The sequence below is a fragment of the Galeopterus variegatus genome, unplaced genomic scaffold (assembly GCF_000696425.1).
Source record: "Galeopterus variegatus unplaced genomic scaffold, G_variegatus-3.0.2 Scaffold1112, whole genome shotgun sequence".
Classification (NCBI taxonomy): Eukaryota; Metazoa; Chordata; class Mammalia; order Dermoptera; family Cynocephalidae; genus Galeopterus; species Galeopterus variegatus.
The window spans coordinates 414,941-431,334 of NW_007727223.1; the positions used below are offsets into that span (position 1 = coordinate 414,941).

At 35.1% G+C, this 16,394-nt stretch overlaps 1 protein-coding gene across 1 annotated transcript; it reads right to left on the minus strand.

Annotated features, from left to right (window-relative positions):
- Nucleotides 1–1,246: 1,246 nt before the first annotated feature.
- Nucleotides 1,247–15,837, minus strand: PTPRG (protein tyrosine phosphatase, receptor type, G). The gene is made up of 5 exons (XM_008574860.1): nt 15,632–15,837; nt 14,751–14,893; nt 6,571–6,706; nt 5,049–5,817; nt 1,247–4,952 (listed from the first exon to the last, which is right to left on the minus strand). The coding sequence occupies exons 1-4, from the start codon at nt 15,734–15,736 to the stop codon at nt 5,671–5,673; spliced, it is 531 nt and encodes a 176-aa protein (XP_008573082.1). The 5' UTR covers nt 15,737–15,837; the 3' UTR covers nt 1,247–4,952; nt 5,049–5,670.
- Nucleotides 15,838–16,394: the final 557 nt, after the last annotated feature.

The following is a 16,394-nucleotide window of genomic DNA, read 5'->3' on the forward strand; positions in this document are numbered from 1 at the left end:
TGGATGCCATGATTCTCAAAGGATATGTTCACTTTAGTATTTTGGATTTTCAGGTGAGGGATACTCAACCTGTACTTCTACTGCTGCTCTTGTTTGTTCATTTACCAACCTGAGATAGAAGATAGTTCCAAAATTCTTATTGTAGATCCTGTGAGGCATCTGCTCACGGGATTGAGGCAGGTTAATTAAATTATTGACGATGGCCAGACATATGGTAAGAGGGAGAGATGGTAGACATTGGTGAACTGGAGAGTACATACCCCACATAAAAGGGGAAGCTACTGCCCCTCTCCAGCTTGTTATTGCCATGAGAAACTGAGCCTGCTGTTGTAACACTGCTGCCATTTTTGAAGGGAGCTTGAAATCTGAATCTTAATGTAAAAGTTCTCATTTTTTAAAATGTTGGTTACTAATACAAATTTTTTAAATTATGGGACAAATAAAATATATCTGTGGACTGAACACGATCTATTTGTGACTCAATTTATGACCTCTGGTATACTCTGATACAGAATAGTAAGGTCCCTATGAGTATAATTTGAGGAACTCTAGGGTTATATCATTAGAAAGTCATTCTTTTGGGCCAAATTGTTCTGTCTTCTACATACACCTAGGAAGGATTAGTACATTGTTTGTTAAATTCCTAATTACTTAGGGAAAATGAAATAATAGCTCTTATCTCTATGGAAAGAAAAACTGAGGCCCTGTTAGTGAAAGTTGAGCACCTGCTCTGGAGCCAGTAAAAGTTAACAGAGAATGGTGGACCGAAGCTGCCAAATTCAGGATTTGTGTACCTGTTTGGTTGGAAGTATCAAAATTCCTTGTAAGTAGTAGCAATTGTACTGATCATATATATATTACATAGATTCTCCAAAAGTCTTGCCAGGATAAATCCTTCACCCTACATAGTAAATATTAAGAAGGAGAAGTTGCTCCAAATCTATTATGCTGGAGAAGATAATAATTCTGTTTACAACTTAGCAACACATCATAAAGTGAATGAGGTTTAATTCAATATGCTGGTAAAACTCTGTCACTGTTTACTCTTTAAAGGAGGAAGAACATTAAGTCAACCCAGACACTTCTTTTTGGTTTGCTGCCTATGTAAAAATGACTAATGTTCATTTTACTACCATGAAAACTAAGACAGAGGGCTGGTGGGTATTAATGAGATCTGTTAAGGGAGATAGTGACTTCATTTTATTAGATATAGACATTTTTCATAGTAATGCTCAAGACTAATGAATACATCAAAAACCATACTTTATTTTAGCAATACAATTTACATATTAAATAACACTATAATAGAATGATTTGATATAGTTTTAAACAGAAGAAAAAAGGGGAAAATTTCAGGTTACAAAATCCCTCCCCCACCCTGAACAAATAAAAAAACAAACCACTTTTTCCAGATGAGTCAATGCAATGAATGTATTCGATGACTAATTATGTCTAATTCCTATTGCACAAATGGTCAATGGAATTAAAAAGAAAACCCAACTTTCACAATCACTGCCTCAAAGAAATAACACGTGTTGGATTCTTTTGGAATGCAAAGATGGTTCTTGCTACTTCAAAACCCAGAAAGTTGAACTCACATATCCCCCCCAAAAAAAAAAAAAAAAAAAAAAAACTATGACGGAGTTGAAACTAGAAAAAAATTAGCTTTATATGAAAATATAAAATTCTATGATTATATACCATAGATACAAAGTTCCCAGAAGATGCTTACCCAAGCAACAAAATATTTACAGTTTTAATGATTTTAGCTATTTCAAAATGAAGTAAAAGAAATATGGGTCAACGTGAAGGCTGAATTCTTTAGAAACGATGGCTGCTTGCTAGTTTCAAATGTCCTAACAAAAAAGGAGTCACTACCCCAAATGTTGGAGAGTTGCGACATTTTATAAAATTGACTGTCTCCTTTTTTGGAGATGTTTATTTCTTAAAACTCAAGATATTTTTCTTGAAATTAATTATCCTCTGTAGAAAATGCTTCCCTTTGCAAATATTTAACAAAAATACTAAAAACAGTTTAACAGCTAAGACAAAGAAGAGTCCAAATATTACAATTCCTTCCTATTTGTAGCATGCCTTCTTTCCAGAGATAAGTAAAGCCAATAGTGTATGTTAAATGGCAACTAAAGGAAAGTGCAAAGGGTTAAGTGAAATTACAGCTGTTAAAAAGAAAGAAAAAAAAAAAAAAAAGAAAGCAGGCATTTTCCCTTCATATAAAAATTCACTGGCACCATTTGAACATAAATTTTAGAACACAGGAGTTGAAAATGTATTTTCCAGTATAACTGCTAAATTCTTAAGACAAACTACATTTTGATTATTTTTTCTTAAATTATGATGTTTGGGTTTCTTTTATTTTTTGCTTAGAATTAGTAATATGTATCTTTGGTAAACTGGTATCTATATTTTAATTTTAAATATAGTATGTATGCAATTAAGAAAAAATTTATAACAAGGCAGTTGTGTGCTGTGTCATCATAACATAATTAGGATTATTTACTGATTTCAGTATGTCACTCTGGGCTAACAACTCCCACAGCCAGACCTTGAACACCATAACCCTTTTTCATCTTGCTGGACTCTTCTATTTGAAATGGACTCTAGAAGTTACAGGCTTAAAAGTTAGGAAAACCAATTAAATAATCTTATTCTTGAAATTCAGAAGTTAACTTTTTAACATAAAAGAAGTAGTGTGGCCACAGGATGCAAGAAAGAGTTCTCCTGATGGCAACAAGGTGTTTTTTCTCTGATGTCCAGCATGGCCATTTGGTCTGATCATTGCAATTTTGTATGCTGTGTGTGTCTGTTTACCTAGAGCAAAATTCATACACACAAACAGCTTATTTATAAAATAGCATACATTAATTTGCAATAACTATTTCCTTTCCCCCAGAGGGCAAGTGATAATAACGTTCTTGTTTTCTCAAGCAATGTGCTTATGTCTCAAAGAAAACACCGTCTTTGAAACCCGCTGCCTCTGGCAAGTATATTTTTGCCAATAACGAATAATAGGGAGGATACACTCTGTGGTGAAACTGAGGAGCTGCTGAATATAAAGTATCTTCAGTGAAGTGTGTTTGAACCACTATGGCAAGATAGGCAAATAGCAATTGCTCATAGTTCAATGGGTCAGGATCTGTAGACTTTGGTTTAAGCCTGCTATAGACATGCAAATTGCTCACAGAGAACTTCTAAACCATCTTTACTGTTTCTATAATATTTACCAACTTTTTTTCTGTTATCATGATTCTCATACCCCTGTAAGAAAGAGACAGTCACAGAACTGCACTGGAGGGTATGCATTTCCATGAATTGAGCCTTCTGTAAATAGCACAGAAGGGAATACATGCTATTTGTCTTCTAACCAATGTTTACTTTTATTAAGGAAAAATTACTGACAGAGGGATCATGAACCCCAACTAGAACATGACTTCTGAATACTAAGCCCACTGTGCCATCTACTGAAAAGAGTTAGATCATCTCAATGTTCTGTACAACTAAAAATAACCCACTTAACTAAGAAAACTAGCTCTTGCCATGATCTGAAACCATTCTCTTCTTGATTCTCCTCAGCTTTCTGGCAGTTGTAGTGTTCCTATGTTCAAGCTTTTTTTGTGTTATGTAGAGCTTCCTGTCACCTCTGGTGGGAGCAGAGAGGCTGTAAAGGGGTCTGTGTCACCTATCCTATACAGCCTAACAAACTTTGCTCACTTGAACACCTGTTCTCAAGACTAGCCTACACAGTCCTTGCAAAGCAGACTATTCTGTATTGTTGAGTCTATGTGATGAAAAGATGAAAATTAACCCTGGTAAGTTATGTAGTCCATGAAAACTCTATTGACCTGCCTGTGCACTGAAACTCATGGACTTGGCCTATAGACTTTCTCTCTTAAGCGACTTTGGTCCTCCAGCACCATTCTGACAAACTTCATAGTACGACAACTCAAGATAAATAGAGCCTCAGTGCTGATCATCATTAGTGTTTTAATGCATACCTGGATACTATGATAGCAGCCAGTGTGGCCTTTTTTTTGAAGTTTATTGTCATAAAAATTAAACAAAACCTTTTTCTTCTTAACAGGCCCAGTTCTGGTGATGATTTCACTTCTGACAGAAAGTATCCCTCAAAAGCGAACACATCTTAGTAAGTAGTTTATTGTTCTAACAAACTCTGCTGACATTTCTCACTAATGCTGTTAATTTTCCCATTGTGTACTGCAGGGTGAAAATGGCTCCAGAGGCTAGACCGAATAACTTCCTCGGACTCTGTAATGACTATCACCATCTTTTATTGAAGTCTACCTTAAGGCTAAACTACACAAAAGCATCCAAAGCCGTCTCCCTCTTTTAAAAATTACTTGAAAATGTAGACATCACCTTTTATTAAAAATTCTAATTTTCTCTCTCCAAATCAGATTTATCCATGTGTGGAAGTTTAGATAGTCCCAATACTTTTGCTAATACAGTATTTTCAATTTAATCTTAAATAGAAGAATGTATGTAATTAAGAGATTTATTTATGAAACATTTGGCAAAAAACGGAAAGAGAAGAATGTTAACTAGGTAGTTTTTATTAGATTGCTATATGAATAATAGGGAATTTTTAGAGGACTAGTTTCAAAATTACACACCTGCAAAAATTTTAATTCTTCCTACTGTGAGGTATGATATCATAAACCAAGCATTAATGGGGAGTACTAAAGGGGTCGTATAACTGAGTTGTGTAAAATATTGCCATCTCTCTATTGTAAAAGATAGCCCTGGTTTTAGGGGGTAGCTATTTCAGAGAGTCAAAATGGAATAACACACACTGTCCACATAGCTACTGTGAAAGCTGTAATACAGAGTTATCTTTTATTTTGACACAATTTTTTGAAACTGTGAATATAACATTGTAACTAATAAGAGATGTTCACATGAAGCAACTCTTAAGCCTTCTAATTTCTTATCTTTTATTTTGACACAATTTTTTGAAACTCAATATAACTTTGTAACTAATAAGAGATGTTCACATGAAGCAACTCTTAAGCCTTCTAATTTCTTAACTAATCTGTTAACCATCATAAATGGAACTGTTTCAAGGCCATGATGTTGATAGACCTTCTTAGGAGCTCCCAATAGCCTGCTGTTCTGTAAAAGAAAACAATGCTCATCCACTCCATTAAAATACAGAAGGCATACAGTATTGAACAGTGCCCACAAAAAAATAGGAGAGGATGGAGGAAAAGTACAGCATTGCCTGCTAGTAGAATGCAACTGCTTCAGCAATAATAATAATAATAATAATAATAATAATAAAATCAAGATTCACTGGCATAACAAAGACCTTCACTATACTGAACTAAAAAGTAGCATGTATGTCGTCATGGAATGTCATATTAGGGTTTGCTTTAGTATTAGATTATAGGCAGTAACACTGATCATATAGTGCAAACTAGGTAAAACTGCGTTTCACTGTGTGAAATGAACAGAGGTGCAAATGCTCAGTAGGATACCATTAAGACATAAAATGGCAAAAAATAAATATCAAAACTTTTATCAGTGTAAAAAAGTAACTGGGTTATTGTATAACCTAGAGTCTGGCAAAAAAGGCCTCAAAAAAGTTCTCAGTCTTCAGAAGTTTACAAATTAAGTGCCCTTTCAGGATTCCAGTCACACTAAAGACTCCATACTCTCGGCAGGGTCTGATTCATCTGCAATTAGAACAGCACCATTTTTGTCCACTGTCGTGGGACCATTTCCATTTTCTTTAGTGCTGACCAAGCTGAGCATTGCTTTATAGACAAACTGGTATTGTTCCTGAAAAACAAGAGGAAAACAGTTTGAGCCAAAGAACAGCTTAGTCATTTCATCTAAGGTGGAAATACCACAATTAAAAATGTAATTGTAAAAATTACAATAGAAAAAACAGGAATAGCATAAATGTTATCTAAAAAACTTTAAAAAAATCATTTGAATCTTTTATAATCAAGGATTATAATCATGTTCCTTATGTCCTTTATCTCTGTTAGCTTGGAGCCAGTTCTCAATGTTGACGGTTCATTAAGATAATGGAATATCCATATCTAATAACTAGACAACACTATGCTCTAAAACAGTGTTTCTCAACCTCAGCACTTCTGACATTTTGGGCCAGATCATTCTGTGCTAGATCATTCTGTGCTGTCAAGGGCTATCTTCTGCACGGTGGAATGTTTAGCAGCATCCCTGGCCTCTAGATATGAGTGTACCTCTCTCCTTTCACAGTTATAACCACCAAAAAATTCTCCAGTCATGGCCAAATGTCTCCTGGTGGGAAAAATCATTCCCAGTTGAGAACTACTACTCTAAAGTATGAGTCTGAGTTTCTTTCTTTCTTTCTTTCTTTTTTTTTGCCTTTGAATACTAGAAAGTTTTGTTGAGGTACATCAAGCAATTCCACATGAAAACAGATTCCACAAGAAAGAATTCTCCACCCCCCCCCAAATGAAGAATGTGGATTTTACTGAATGTTTTTGTGGGTCTGAATTTCAATTGAAGTTGTAAAGATTTACCAATAAGAAAACTACTTACAATGTCTGTGAATACTCCAGGCCTCATAAGATTGATCATTTTTGCAACCTGGAAAACATCCACAGCATTTTCATTCTCCAGTTGCTGGGATAGGGTGGTAAGGGCACATAACATTCCTGCTGAAACTGCCCCATACCTGGGGGAGAGAAAAAAAAGATGCAATTTCAGATTTACTGAGAGACTGAATATATTGGAATGAAACTACCATCACTTATTTTCGTAGAAACTAAGTAGATTATATTGACATCTATTCTAGAAGATAAAAATGAATGAAATGCTGGACTGGGGAAGGGCTTTGGAAGCTAGCATAAAGGTGACATTTGTTTATGAATGCAAAATATCCCAAACTGTTTCATCAGACTTAGCTTGAGGTTCAAAAGTAGACTTGGGAGAGTTATAGAAGGAGTAGTGTTGGGGATGAGTTGGGTGGTACCAATAGGAAAAATGATGTAAGAGAACCTTAATGACAGGCTATTGGACAAGTAGCAAGTAGTAAAGGGCTTTGAAAAATTTTTTTTAAATAATCCCCAAAAGCTAAATTAAACTTGCAAAATATGAAGGATAGAGAATGGAAATATATGGCTCAAAATGAGGTCAGAGAATTTTCAAAATTAGTTTCATATTTAGTAATTATTTTTGGCACTGAAGTGGAACTTTTAAGATGAGAGGCACATTCTATGAAATCCTTGGAAAAACAAATATGGTTCTCCTTCCTTCACAAAAAAAGGCTTAGATTTTTTCAGATCGCCAACTCCATATTTTACAGGAACCTGTAAGAATACAGTTTCCATATCAGTGATGAGAAAACAGGTCGAGTAAATGAATTTGTTCACATTGGTGGTGCTGGTAGAAATGAAACTAGAGTTCAGATGCTCTGTGCCCATTGTCTCTTAAAAACTGTTAAATATGTAGTTCCCGAATGAATTCTTGTATGAGATTAAAATAGTACACGTTTTACCAAAGTCCAAATAAGACCCCAATCCCTTTTAATCACTACTCTAACTTTGGAGGTGACCTATCCAGAGGTAAAAATTGTTATACGTTTAGGTATAGCCTTCCTGATTTAGGTGTATCAGATGCAGTACAGCTCATTATTTCATCTGCTGTATGCATACCAGATTTATGCATTTCCTTACTGATGGACATTTAGCATGTTTGTTCGTGTGCATATCAGCATGGGTACCATGAGTAAAAGAGCTAGGTCACAAATATGCCCATTTTTAGTTTTAAAGACATTGCTATATTTCTTTCACAAGTCGTTGTTACCTATTCATATTCCTCCCAGCATGAGAATACTTCAGTCACACAGTAGAACTCTGTTGAAATTCTAATAATTTATGGATGTTCTAGGTAGTTGGCCATGTCTTTATATCCCAGTAATACCAGTTTTGTATCCTTCAACTTTTACACTTCTTATATCTTTTACTTTTACTATGTTGGCTAGAACTGAAATAATTTTATGTACTAGCCCTGAGAGCATGTATCATTTAATGTCTTTAATGGTCAAGCTTCTACGTTTTCAATATTAAATAAAAGTATTTGCTGTACGCCTCTGGTAAATAACACTTATCAAGGTAAAGAGGATGCTTTCTATTTTTAGCTTGCTAAGGGTGTTTTCTTTTCATGAATGGGTGTTATGCTTTCTAATATCTTTTTTTCTTTTTTCGTGTCCGGCAACGGATCGCAACCCTCAGTGTCACGCCCGTACCGGACCGGGACCGGCAACGGGATCGCAACCCTCAGTGCTGCGCCCGCACCTCGCCCAGCCAGTGAGCGGGAACCGGTCTGTATGTGGGATCCGAACCCTCGTTGGGAGCGCCGCCGCGCTCCCAAGTGGTGCACTGTAGCAGTGCGCCACCGGGCCGGCCCATAATATCTTTTTTTCGAAATCTTTTTAATAATGTACTGAATTCACTGATAGATTTTTGGTGATGTTTAACCAGATGTCTTACTTTTTCATGATGTGCAGTACTTTTAATATAACATATTGGGTATTATTAGACAGTATTTTATTTACATTTTTGTATCCACATTCAAATAAGTAAGACTGGCCTATACTTTTCCATTCTGGTGCTAGCTTTGTTTGTTTTGGCAGCTAGCTGGTACAGGGATCAAACCCTGGACCCTAGTGTTATCAGCAGGTGTTATGCTCCAACCAACTGAGCTAACCAGCCAGACCTGTTTGTTTAAATAAAGGTTGCATTAAATCTTCTATGTGTTATTGTTCAAATGTAGGTTTGGTCAGGACTTGGACCCTACAGTTGGAAAACTTGTTCTTTTATTCAGTTTGTACTGTGGGTACTACTATTATCTCCATTTGAGGTTGAAGAAACAAGGCACATTCAGATGAAATAACTGTACAAGGTCTCAGAGTGAGACTAGATCTTAAATTTGAGCTGATACATGTAAATGGCTGAGAGCACATACCATGTGTTTGGTAAATATCTTATTATGCTCATTATCTAGGCTTAAAAATATATTAGTATAGAGTGGCAAATAAATAGTCTCAAATGTTTATTTTATTTCCTTTAAAATAATCTGTATTTTTAGCTTTTTACTGTAGAAAATGTTAAACATACACAAAAGTATAATAGTACAGTAACCTTCATGTAGGCATCATTCAATTACAACAATCACTAGCTTATGGACGCTCTTGTTTCATCTCTATTTCCTCCCCCATATATTTTGAAGCAAATCCAGATATTTTATTCAGAATTATTTTAGTATAAAACTCTAAAAAATAAGGACTTAAAAGGATAAACATAATATTATTACACCTAAGCAAATTAACAATTCTCAAAGTTTTTAACATAACTGCAGATAAATGGGAGACTTTTTTGCCTTTCTAATGTTACTTCATGCCTTCTCTAAGTTTTTCTACACCACATTTTCCAAAGTTGTATCTTTTATTTATTCCAAAGTTGTAAAATTTTATTTACTGCTTAAATTTTATTTTCTCCTCCCTGTCTCCATTCTATTACTGTTTGCTTTATCTTTTAATTCCTTGTATGATTTTTTGCATTCTGGTTCTTTTTCTGGTTTCTTAGGCTGAAAGCTTGGTTTATTTATAATCTCTTCTCTAATACTCATAAATGCAGTTTAGGCTGTACTTTATTTTTTTTTTATTTTTATTTTTTTGAGAATAGTTTGTCTCTATCCCACAAGATTTTGAAATCCAGTGTCCTCTTCTTTGTCATTTCCTCTTAAATATTTTGCAACTTCTGTTTCACTTACCTTTTTAACCCATGAATTATTTTTAGGTAATTCTAGATGTAAGGATTTCAGTTTCTAGGTATAAGGATTTGGGATCTTATTTCATTGTTGTTTTCTAATATTAATGCACTGTAATGAATGAATGTGGCCTTGTATGGAACGTATTGAAATTACTTGTATGTGGGAACAAATATGGTTGTTGAATTAGAATAGAATTTCTATTCTAATAGAATAGAATTTCAATAGTATTGAAATTCTATTTAAGGTCAGTTTATATAAATAAACCACTTGTGTTTGAAGAGACTATAGGTCTCTTCATATAGTCTCTCTTGGGTGCAGATGTCTCTATATCACTATTACATTAGGCTTGTTAATTGTGGCATTCAAACCTTCTCTCTGAATGCTACTGTTCAAATGTATGCTGATCATTCAGTTTAAAAACTCAACTCCTTATTCAATTCTTAGGAAACCTCTACTAGTATTACTTCTTCTTTAACTTATCTTTTATCTCCCCATGGATCATCTTTTAGATAATATGTTAGAACTTCTGTATCTAGCTTCCATATCCTAGTTTTATTTCAGTGCTCTCCATTCCACTACTAGCCCGTCTCTTAATTTCATAAATTATATATATATATATATATGTTTTTCTATTTTTAGGCTCTAATTTGTTCCTGTTTCATAAAATCTTTTGGATATCTGAGCATATCATTTTAATATCCTATTGTGATTGCTCTATTAACTCTGATTCATTGTGTTTTTTGGTTCTTGTTCGTCATGTTGTCTTTCCTCAGATTCTATATTGTACTGAGTTGACCTCATTTTAACATGGTATTTAAAAAAAAAATCATTTGTACTAATTTTGTTCAGGAGGGGAAGAATTTAACCTTTGCTTTAATATGTTCTAGTGAAACAGTTAGACTCAGGATCCCAGTCCCCCACCCGCTGCAACTTATTTCCCCGCCCTTGGCTCTTTTTTAAAGCCAGTCAAATAGACAAGTCAGGTAACATGTATCTTTGTTTTAGAGTGTGCGCTCCATGTGGGATTACTCTGGCCTTTCCTTGGGTTGCCTTTCCTATTAGACACTCTTAAAACACTTAAATTAAGAGGAAGCACCTACACAATTAGGCTGTAAAGATGTTAAAAGTAATGCTTGTTTAACTAGTGCTGTTAAGAAAAAAACCAAAAGTATTTTCATCTTTCCCTGCCTATGTCTCAAAGGAATTACAAAAGAAATCAAAGTACTTTAAATTCCTGATATACAGTAATGATTTTTAAGTGTTCTGCCTATATTCATTATAAAACACATTGGGTTCCTTGTATAGTCAGTAAGCATAGTATCTACAGCCATTTAATCATATTTTTTTACCATTTCATATAACTATTTACAATTATTTAGCTTTGTTTTTTTTTTTTTTTTCCTTTTTTTTGTCTTTTTTCGTGCCCGGCAACAGATCGCAACCCTCAGTGTCGCGCCCGTACCGGACCGGGACCGGCCACGGGAACGCAACCCTCGGTGTTGCTCCCGCCCCTCGCTCAGCCAGTGAGCGGCCAGTCTGTATGTGGGATCCGAACCCTCGGCGGGAGCGCCACCGCGCTTCCCAAGCGGCGCACTATAGCAGTGCACCACCGGGCCGGCCCCTGGCTTTGTTTTTAAGACTGTGGTTTTAAAATCATAACGAAGAGTGATATCCAGTTATAACCCTGTCACTGTGAAGAAAGTGAAGTTTCCCCTGGAAATTAGTGGGGCAAGAAGGAAAACCAAGTACTAAAGCTTACATATGTATCAATCCTGGGGAAAAATGTCAACACAAAAGCCTTCCACAGGGCTTTAAAAAATTAAAACTTGGGCAGCGAATGAGAAAATAAAGTAGGAAAAAAAATTAAAGCATGCTCTTAAGAAACAAGGAAGAGGAGTGCAGGAATGCTTACTGTGGAAGGCAGTGTTAACCACTGCGATTAGACAGATATGTATGTGACTATGACCAGGGCCAGCTCCCTGGCTTGCCACCTGTGAAGTTGTATAGGGCCCTGTGCCTCAATGGGCCAGTGCACTCAGAAGGGTCCTGCAGTTAGTTTATTCCTTTCCTGTTGCCATCTGGAGATTATTAATTCTTAATAATTTCTGAGCAAGGAGCACTGAGTTTTCATTTTACATTGTACCCCACAAAATACACAGCTGATCCTGCACTGACACTAACTATATGTTTACACAGGTCCTAGGCAAGTTACTTAACTTCCCTATGTCTGTTTTCTCTTATGTGAAGGTGGGAATCCTAAAATTAATTTTCTAGTGGGGTAATTTTGAAGATTTAAAGAAATAACTGAATTAGTTATGATTTGTGGGTGTCTTTGCAGCAGTTAGTATGGAAAGCAGTCCATATATTTCTGCCTCTTATAGAATATCTCAGTAGTCTTCAGATCCTTTGATCTCAGGACCAAAATAAAATAAATTATTGAGGATCTCCAAACAGCTTTTGCTTCTTTGGGCTGTATCTATCAATATTTGTTATTATTAGAAATTAAAACTGAGAAAATGTTACAAAACAAGGCACTTTAAAAAGTTCACGGTAAGATTCGTATTATCTTTTAATTCTATTTTTTCTATGAACTTTTTGAAGTACCCTCGTAAAAGAACACGCAAGCACACATTCTATTAGTTTTGACAGTGATGATATCACGTAGCTCTGGAAAACTCTATCATACATTCAGGACTGAATGTATCTTTGTGTTATTGTGGAAATAGTTTTGATGTCTTGAATCTTCCTGGAAAGGCCTTGGAGATACCACCCTTCCCCCAGTGGTCCTCGATCACATTTTGAGAACTCTTAAATGAAATTAGCCTACTACGATATCCAATAGGGTGAGATATATCTCCAGAGTGAATAATTAAGTATTTGCACAGGAAATTATTCTTCAGAATAGTCCTAAACAGGTGAATATAAGATGCTGAGAATGAAGCAGTTTGCCTTTGGGCTGTGCCTGTGCCACGGGTGGGAGTAGGCAGGGCACATGATGAGTTTGGTTGTAGACATGATGCATTTGTGGAGTTTACAGGCCATCAGAAAGAGATGTTTAGAGGTAAGAAAAGAAAGTAAGGTGGAGATGGAAAAGTAACTGGTGTTCAGAGTATTGCACTAGAGCTAGAAACCATTTAAAAATGTTGAAGTTGTTCTTGAGTAATGTGGAAAAATACTTTCTACAGAATCAACTTATCCCCCACAGTTGGTAGATAAATGAACTGACACATTTCTATAGGTGGCTTTTAACACAGCTCACTTATATGATATTTTTAGAGCCACTGGTTTAGAATTAATTTCCATTTTTTGTATTTAGACCTAAGAACAAGCTACATTTCATTAATTTCAGAGGTGACATATTCAGCATGTGACATAAAAATCACTGAATAAGTAAGACAAATATACCCCAAAGCTGAATACAGATAAGTTTAATCAAACAGTTCTGTTTAGTGTTTAACTGGTTGTTGGTGTTGTTTTTCTTTCCCTCTTTCCTTACCATTAAATAGATTAGCTGCATTACTGACTTCAGGACAGAATTCCTCAGAGTACCACCGTAACAAAATCAGTCACAGAACTGGGCAGCAAACTTTAGAAACTGGCCTAAACTGGTAAGAGCTGGTAAAACCCAGAACACATTTGAAAAGCTGATCCAGATTTGTGAGGGAAGAACTTTAGAAGCAGCACTAATTTTATGCTATAACCGCATACCATAAAGTTTCATAGATCAATAGCAATTGCCCATTTATTTTGAAGCTGACTGTGCTCTTTAACCACTGCTGCATTGTCACATTTCTGGGGATCTTAGTGTGTTATTTAATTACTGCTTCAACTCTAATACTTTTCTAATCTTAATTTTTTAATCTTACTAATTAAGAGTCAGTCTGACATTTTGAAATAGTCACTATTTCCTAGGAAAGACCACAGAACTCTTTGGAAGAAGCCAATAATATGGCTTACTTTAAGTAGGAGGGTTCTAGGATTTGAGGTAAAGGAGATGACCTAGGCTCAAGTCTTTGTTACATGTTAACGCTTCATGTTACAACATTAGTTCAAGGAAAACAAAAAAGACTTAACAATAAACTTTACCTTCAAATTTATTAATATCTTATGCTACTAGAGTAGTTGGTAATTTAATGAACATAATGGATGCATTGAGAATATGCTGACCAAGGGAGCTACCTTGGAACTAAAGTAGAAATGAGGATGTATAATTGGTTCCATATTGATTACAGATTTGTGAGAGTCTAAATGATTCAGGGTTACACAACTGACTTACAGGTTGATTCCAGCCATGAAGTTTGACTCCACATATCCATATACATACCATAAGGTATATCTAGGACCCTTTCCTTCTTATTTGAAGGGCCGGGTTTAAAAATTATTCTGACACTTAGAAGCTCTGAGACCAGGCACAAGCAAGTAACTTGTTCTTTTGGAGATTCATATTCTTTACCTTTAAATCCCAAAAGGCAGTACTATAAACTTTCAAACATATCATAAAGTATATATATTATCATTAATAATAGTAACTTTATCCCTATAATCAACTAAACCATATTTTAAGAGGTACCTTCCCTAACAAGTGTTTGCTGAAATTCAGTGTAAGGATTTTAAAATGAATGTAAGTATTTAATTAATGTAAGTAGTTAATTACATTATTAATTTATTTATTATTAAAACAAAATCTTAAAAAGCATGCAAGTCTACCTTTGTAGGGTAAGATATAGTGCTTTCATTTTCTAAAACATAACACTCTAGAAGAACCTAGAGCCTTGGAAGAGTTTGACATATTAAAATGTAAACAGAACCCCAACACTTCGCACATGTACTCATCAGAAATAAGCTGAGAGGTGGGTAGGCTTTTAAATTCTGTCTTCCTTTTCTGCTACTATAACAATTCAACAAGAAAAATGTCCAAATTTTAAGATTAAAAAACAGGTACATACTCATCATGAACAATGGTGGGGCCATCCCTTGTTAAGGCCTCTTCCTTGATGACGTTGATAAGTTCAAAGGTACTGCTTATGGGGGCATCTGGGTTAGGCCATTTGGGACACTGAAAGTGCCGAACTTCTAGGACATAGTCATCCTATAATCAATACAACATGAGTCATATTCTATCCTTTATTTCATATTATACAGTCTACCTAGAACTTGATCCTGAGTAGGCACATTATCATAGATAACTCTGAACAATGTCAGGTTAACCAAACTGAAGCTGGTAAGAAGAAAATACTGGGGAGGTCTGCCTGCCCTTAGAAAATAAGCAGATCATCCTAGTGAAACAGAAGAATCTCATTTTGTTCAGGCAAAAATTTCAAGCAGTGATAAGTTATAAGAGACTTTATAGCCTACTCTATCTTCTTATTTATGTATTTTTTTTTAAAAAGCAAGGAAGGGGTTAGGGGATCATCATTTAAATTACTAATATAAGAAAGTCCCCTTCCCCCCATCCGTCCCACCCAAAGGCAGTTATTACACATCAAAATGTTGTTTACTTAAGAAAAAAAATTAACACTTTTGGTACACATTGCAAAGCTTACATTTCTGATGGCAAAGAAAATACTGAGCTTTAGTATGTTGTTTTTATAATTAGGTCAACACACCTATTTGTATACATGCTGAATCAGAGGAACTGTTACATTTCATCTAGCCATCTGGAAAAAGCAAATATTTGAAGGAAGAAAGAGGAAAATGTACATATTTAAAATTAAGTCATACTCAAATGCCTGAGCCTATATTGAGGGTGGTAAATTACTTCATTATTACTTACAAGTATGATCCAGGACCCAGGTGTGGCTGTTAATGAGAACTGAGGTTTAGTTACCTGTGTAGCTTCAAGGATAAAGTCATGGATGATAATTTGTTCTTCATTAGAGAGGCACAGTCTGTCTTTGCTGATAAGGGTGACAGTAAAGGCCTCACAGTTCATGGATTCTTCTCGACTTGGCCAGTACACAAACTCATCTTCTGCCTTTAGGAACCAAAAACAAAAAAAATTCCTCTGCAGTGCTGTCAAACATTTGTTTTTGAACTTTCTTGTAAAATGATTTTATGTTTGCCATTTCCCATAACTCTCAAGTCATCTTTTAAATTGGGTTCATGGAATTATATATCTCTAATCATGCTGAGTTCAATGACTATTGTATTCTATTGTGAAATATATTTTGATAATAACGATTTCTTAGTGCCTGTCACTATAACAACCCAAAACACTCCCTCCATAGGGGATGTATGAGGGGTCTTCAAAAAGTTCACAGAAGGATTCAGGTTCTTATTATCTTTTAATTCAATTTTCTACAAACTTTTTCTAAGTACCCTGTATTACCCCCATTTGAGAAGTGTTCTGGCATGTATAATTGGCATAGTAAAAAAGGAGACAGATCTAGGTCAATTTTAACTTATTTCTCAATTGCTTAAGCAACCAAGACATGCTAATTGTTATTTCCTGTGGATTATTTAATAACAATTCTACAGTTGAGTAGCATTTTCCAAAGGACTTTGATAAACATTATCTATCTTATTTAATTTTTACAATATACTAGTAAGAGAAGGAATTTTTAAAAATTTTTTATTTTGTATATTTAAGG

Coding starts and splice junctions, on each gene's coding strand:
- PTPRG (XM_008574860.1), bottom strand. CDS start 15,736: ATGAACTGTGAGGCCTTTACTGTCACCCTTATCAGCAAAGACAGACTG. Junction 6,707..14,750: donor CCCACCATTGTTCATGATGA/GTATGTACCTGT, acceptor TCTCTCCCCCAG/GTATGGGGCAGTTTCAGCAG. Junction 5,818..6,570: donor CTGGAGTATTCACAGACATT/GTAAGTAGTTTT, acceptor CTTGTTTTTCAG/GAACAATACCAGTTTGTCTA.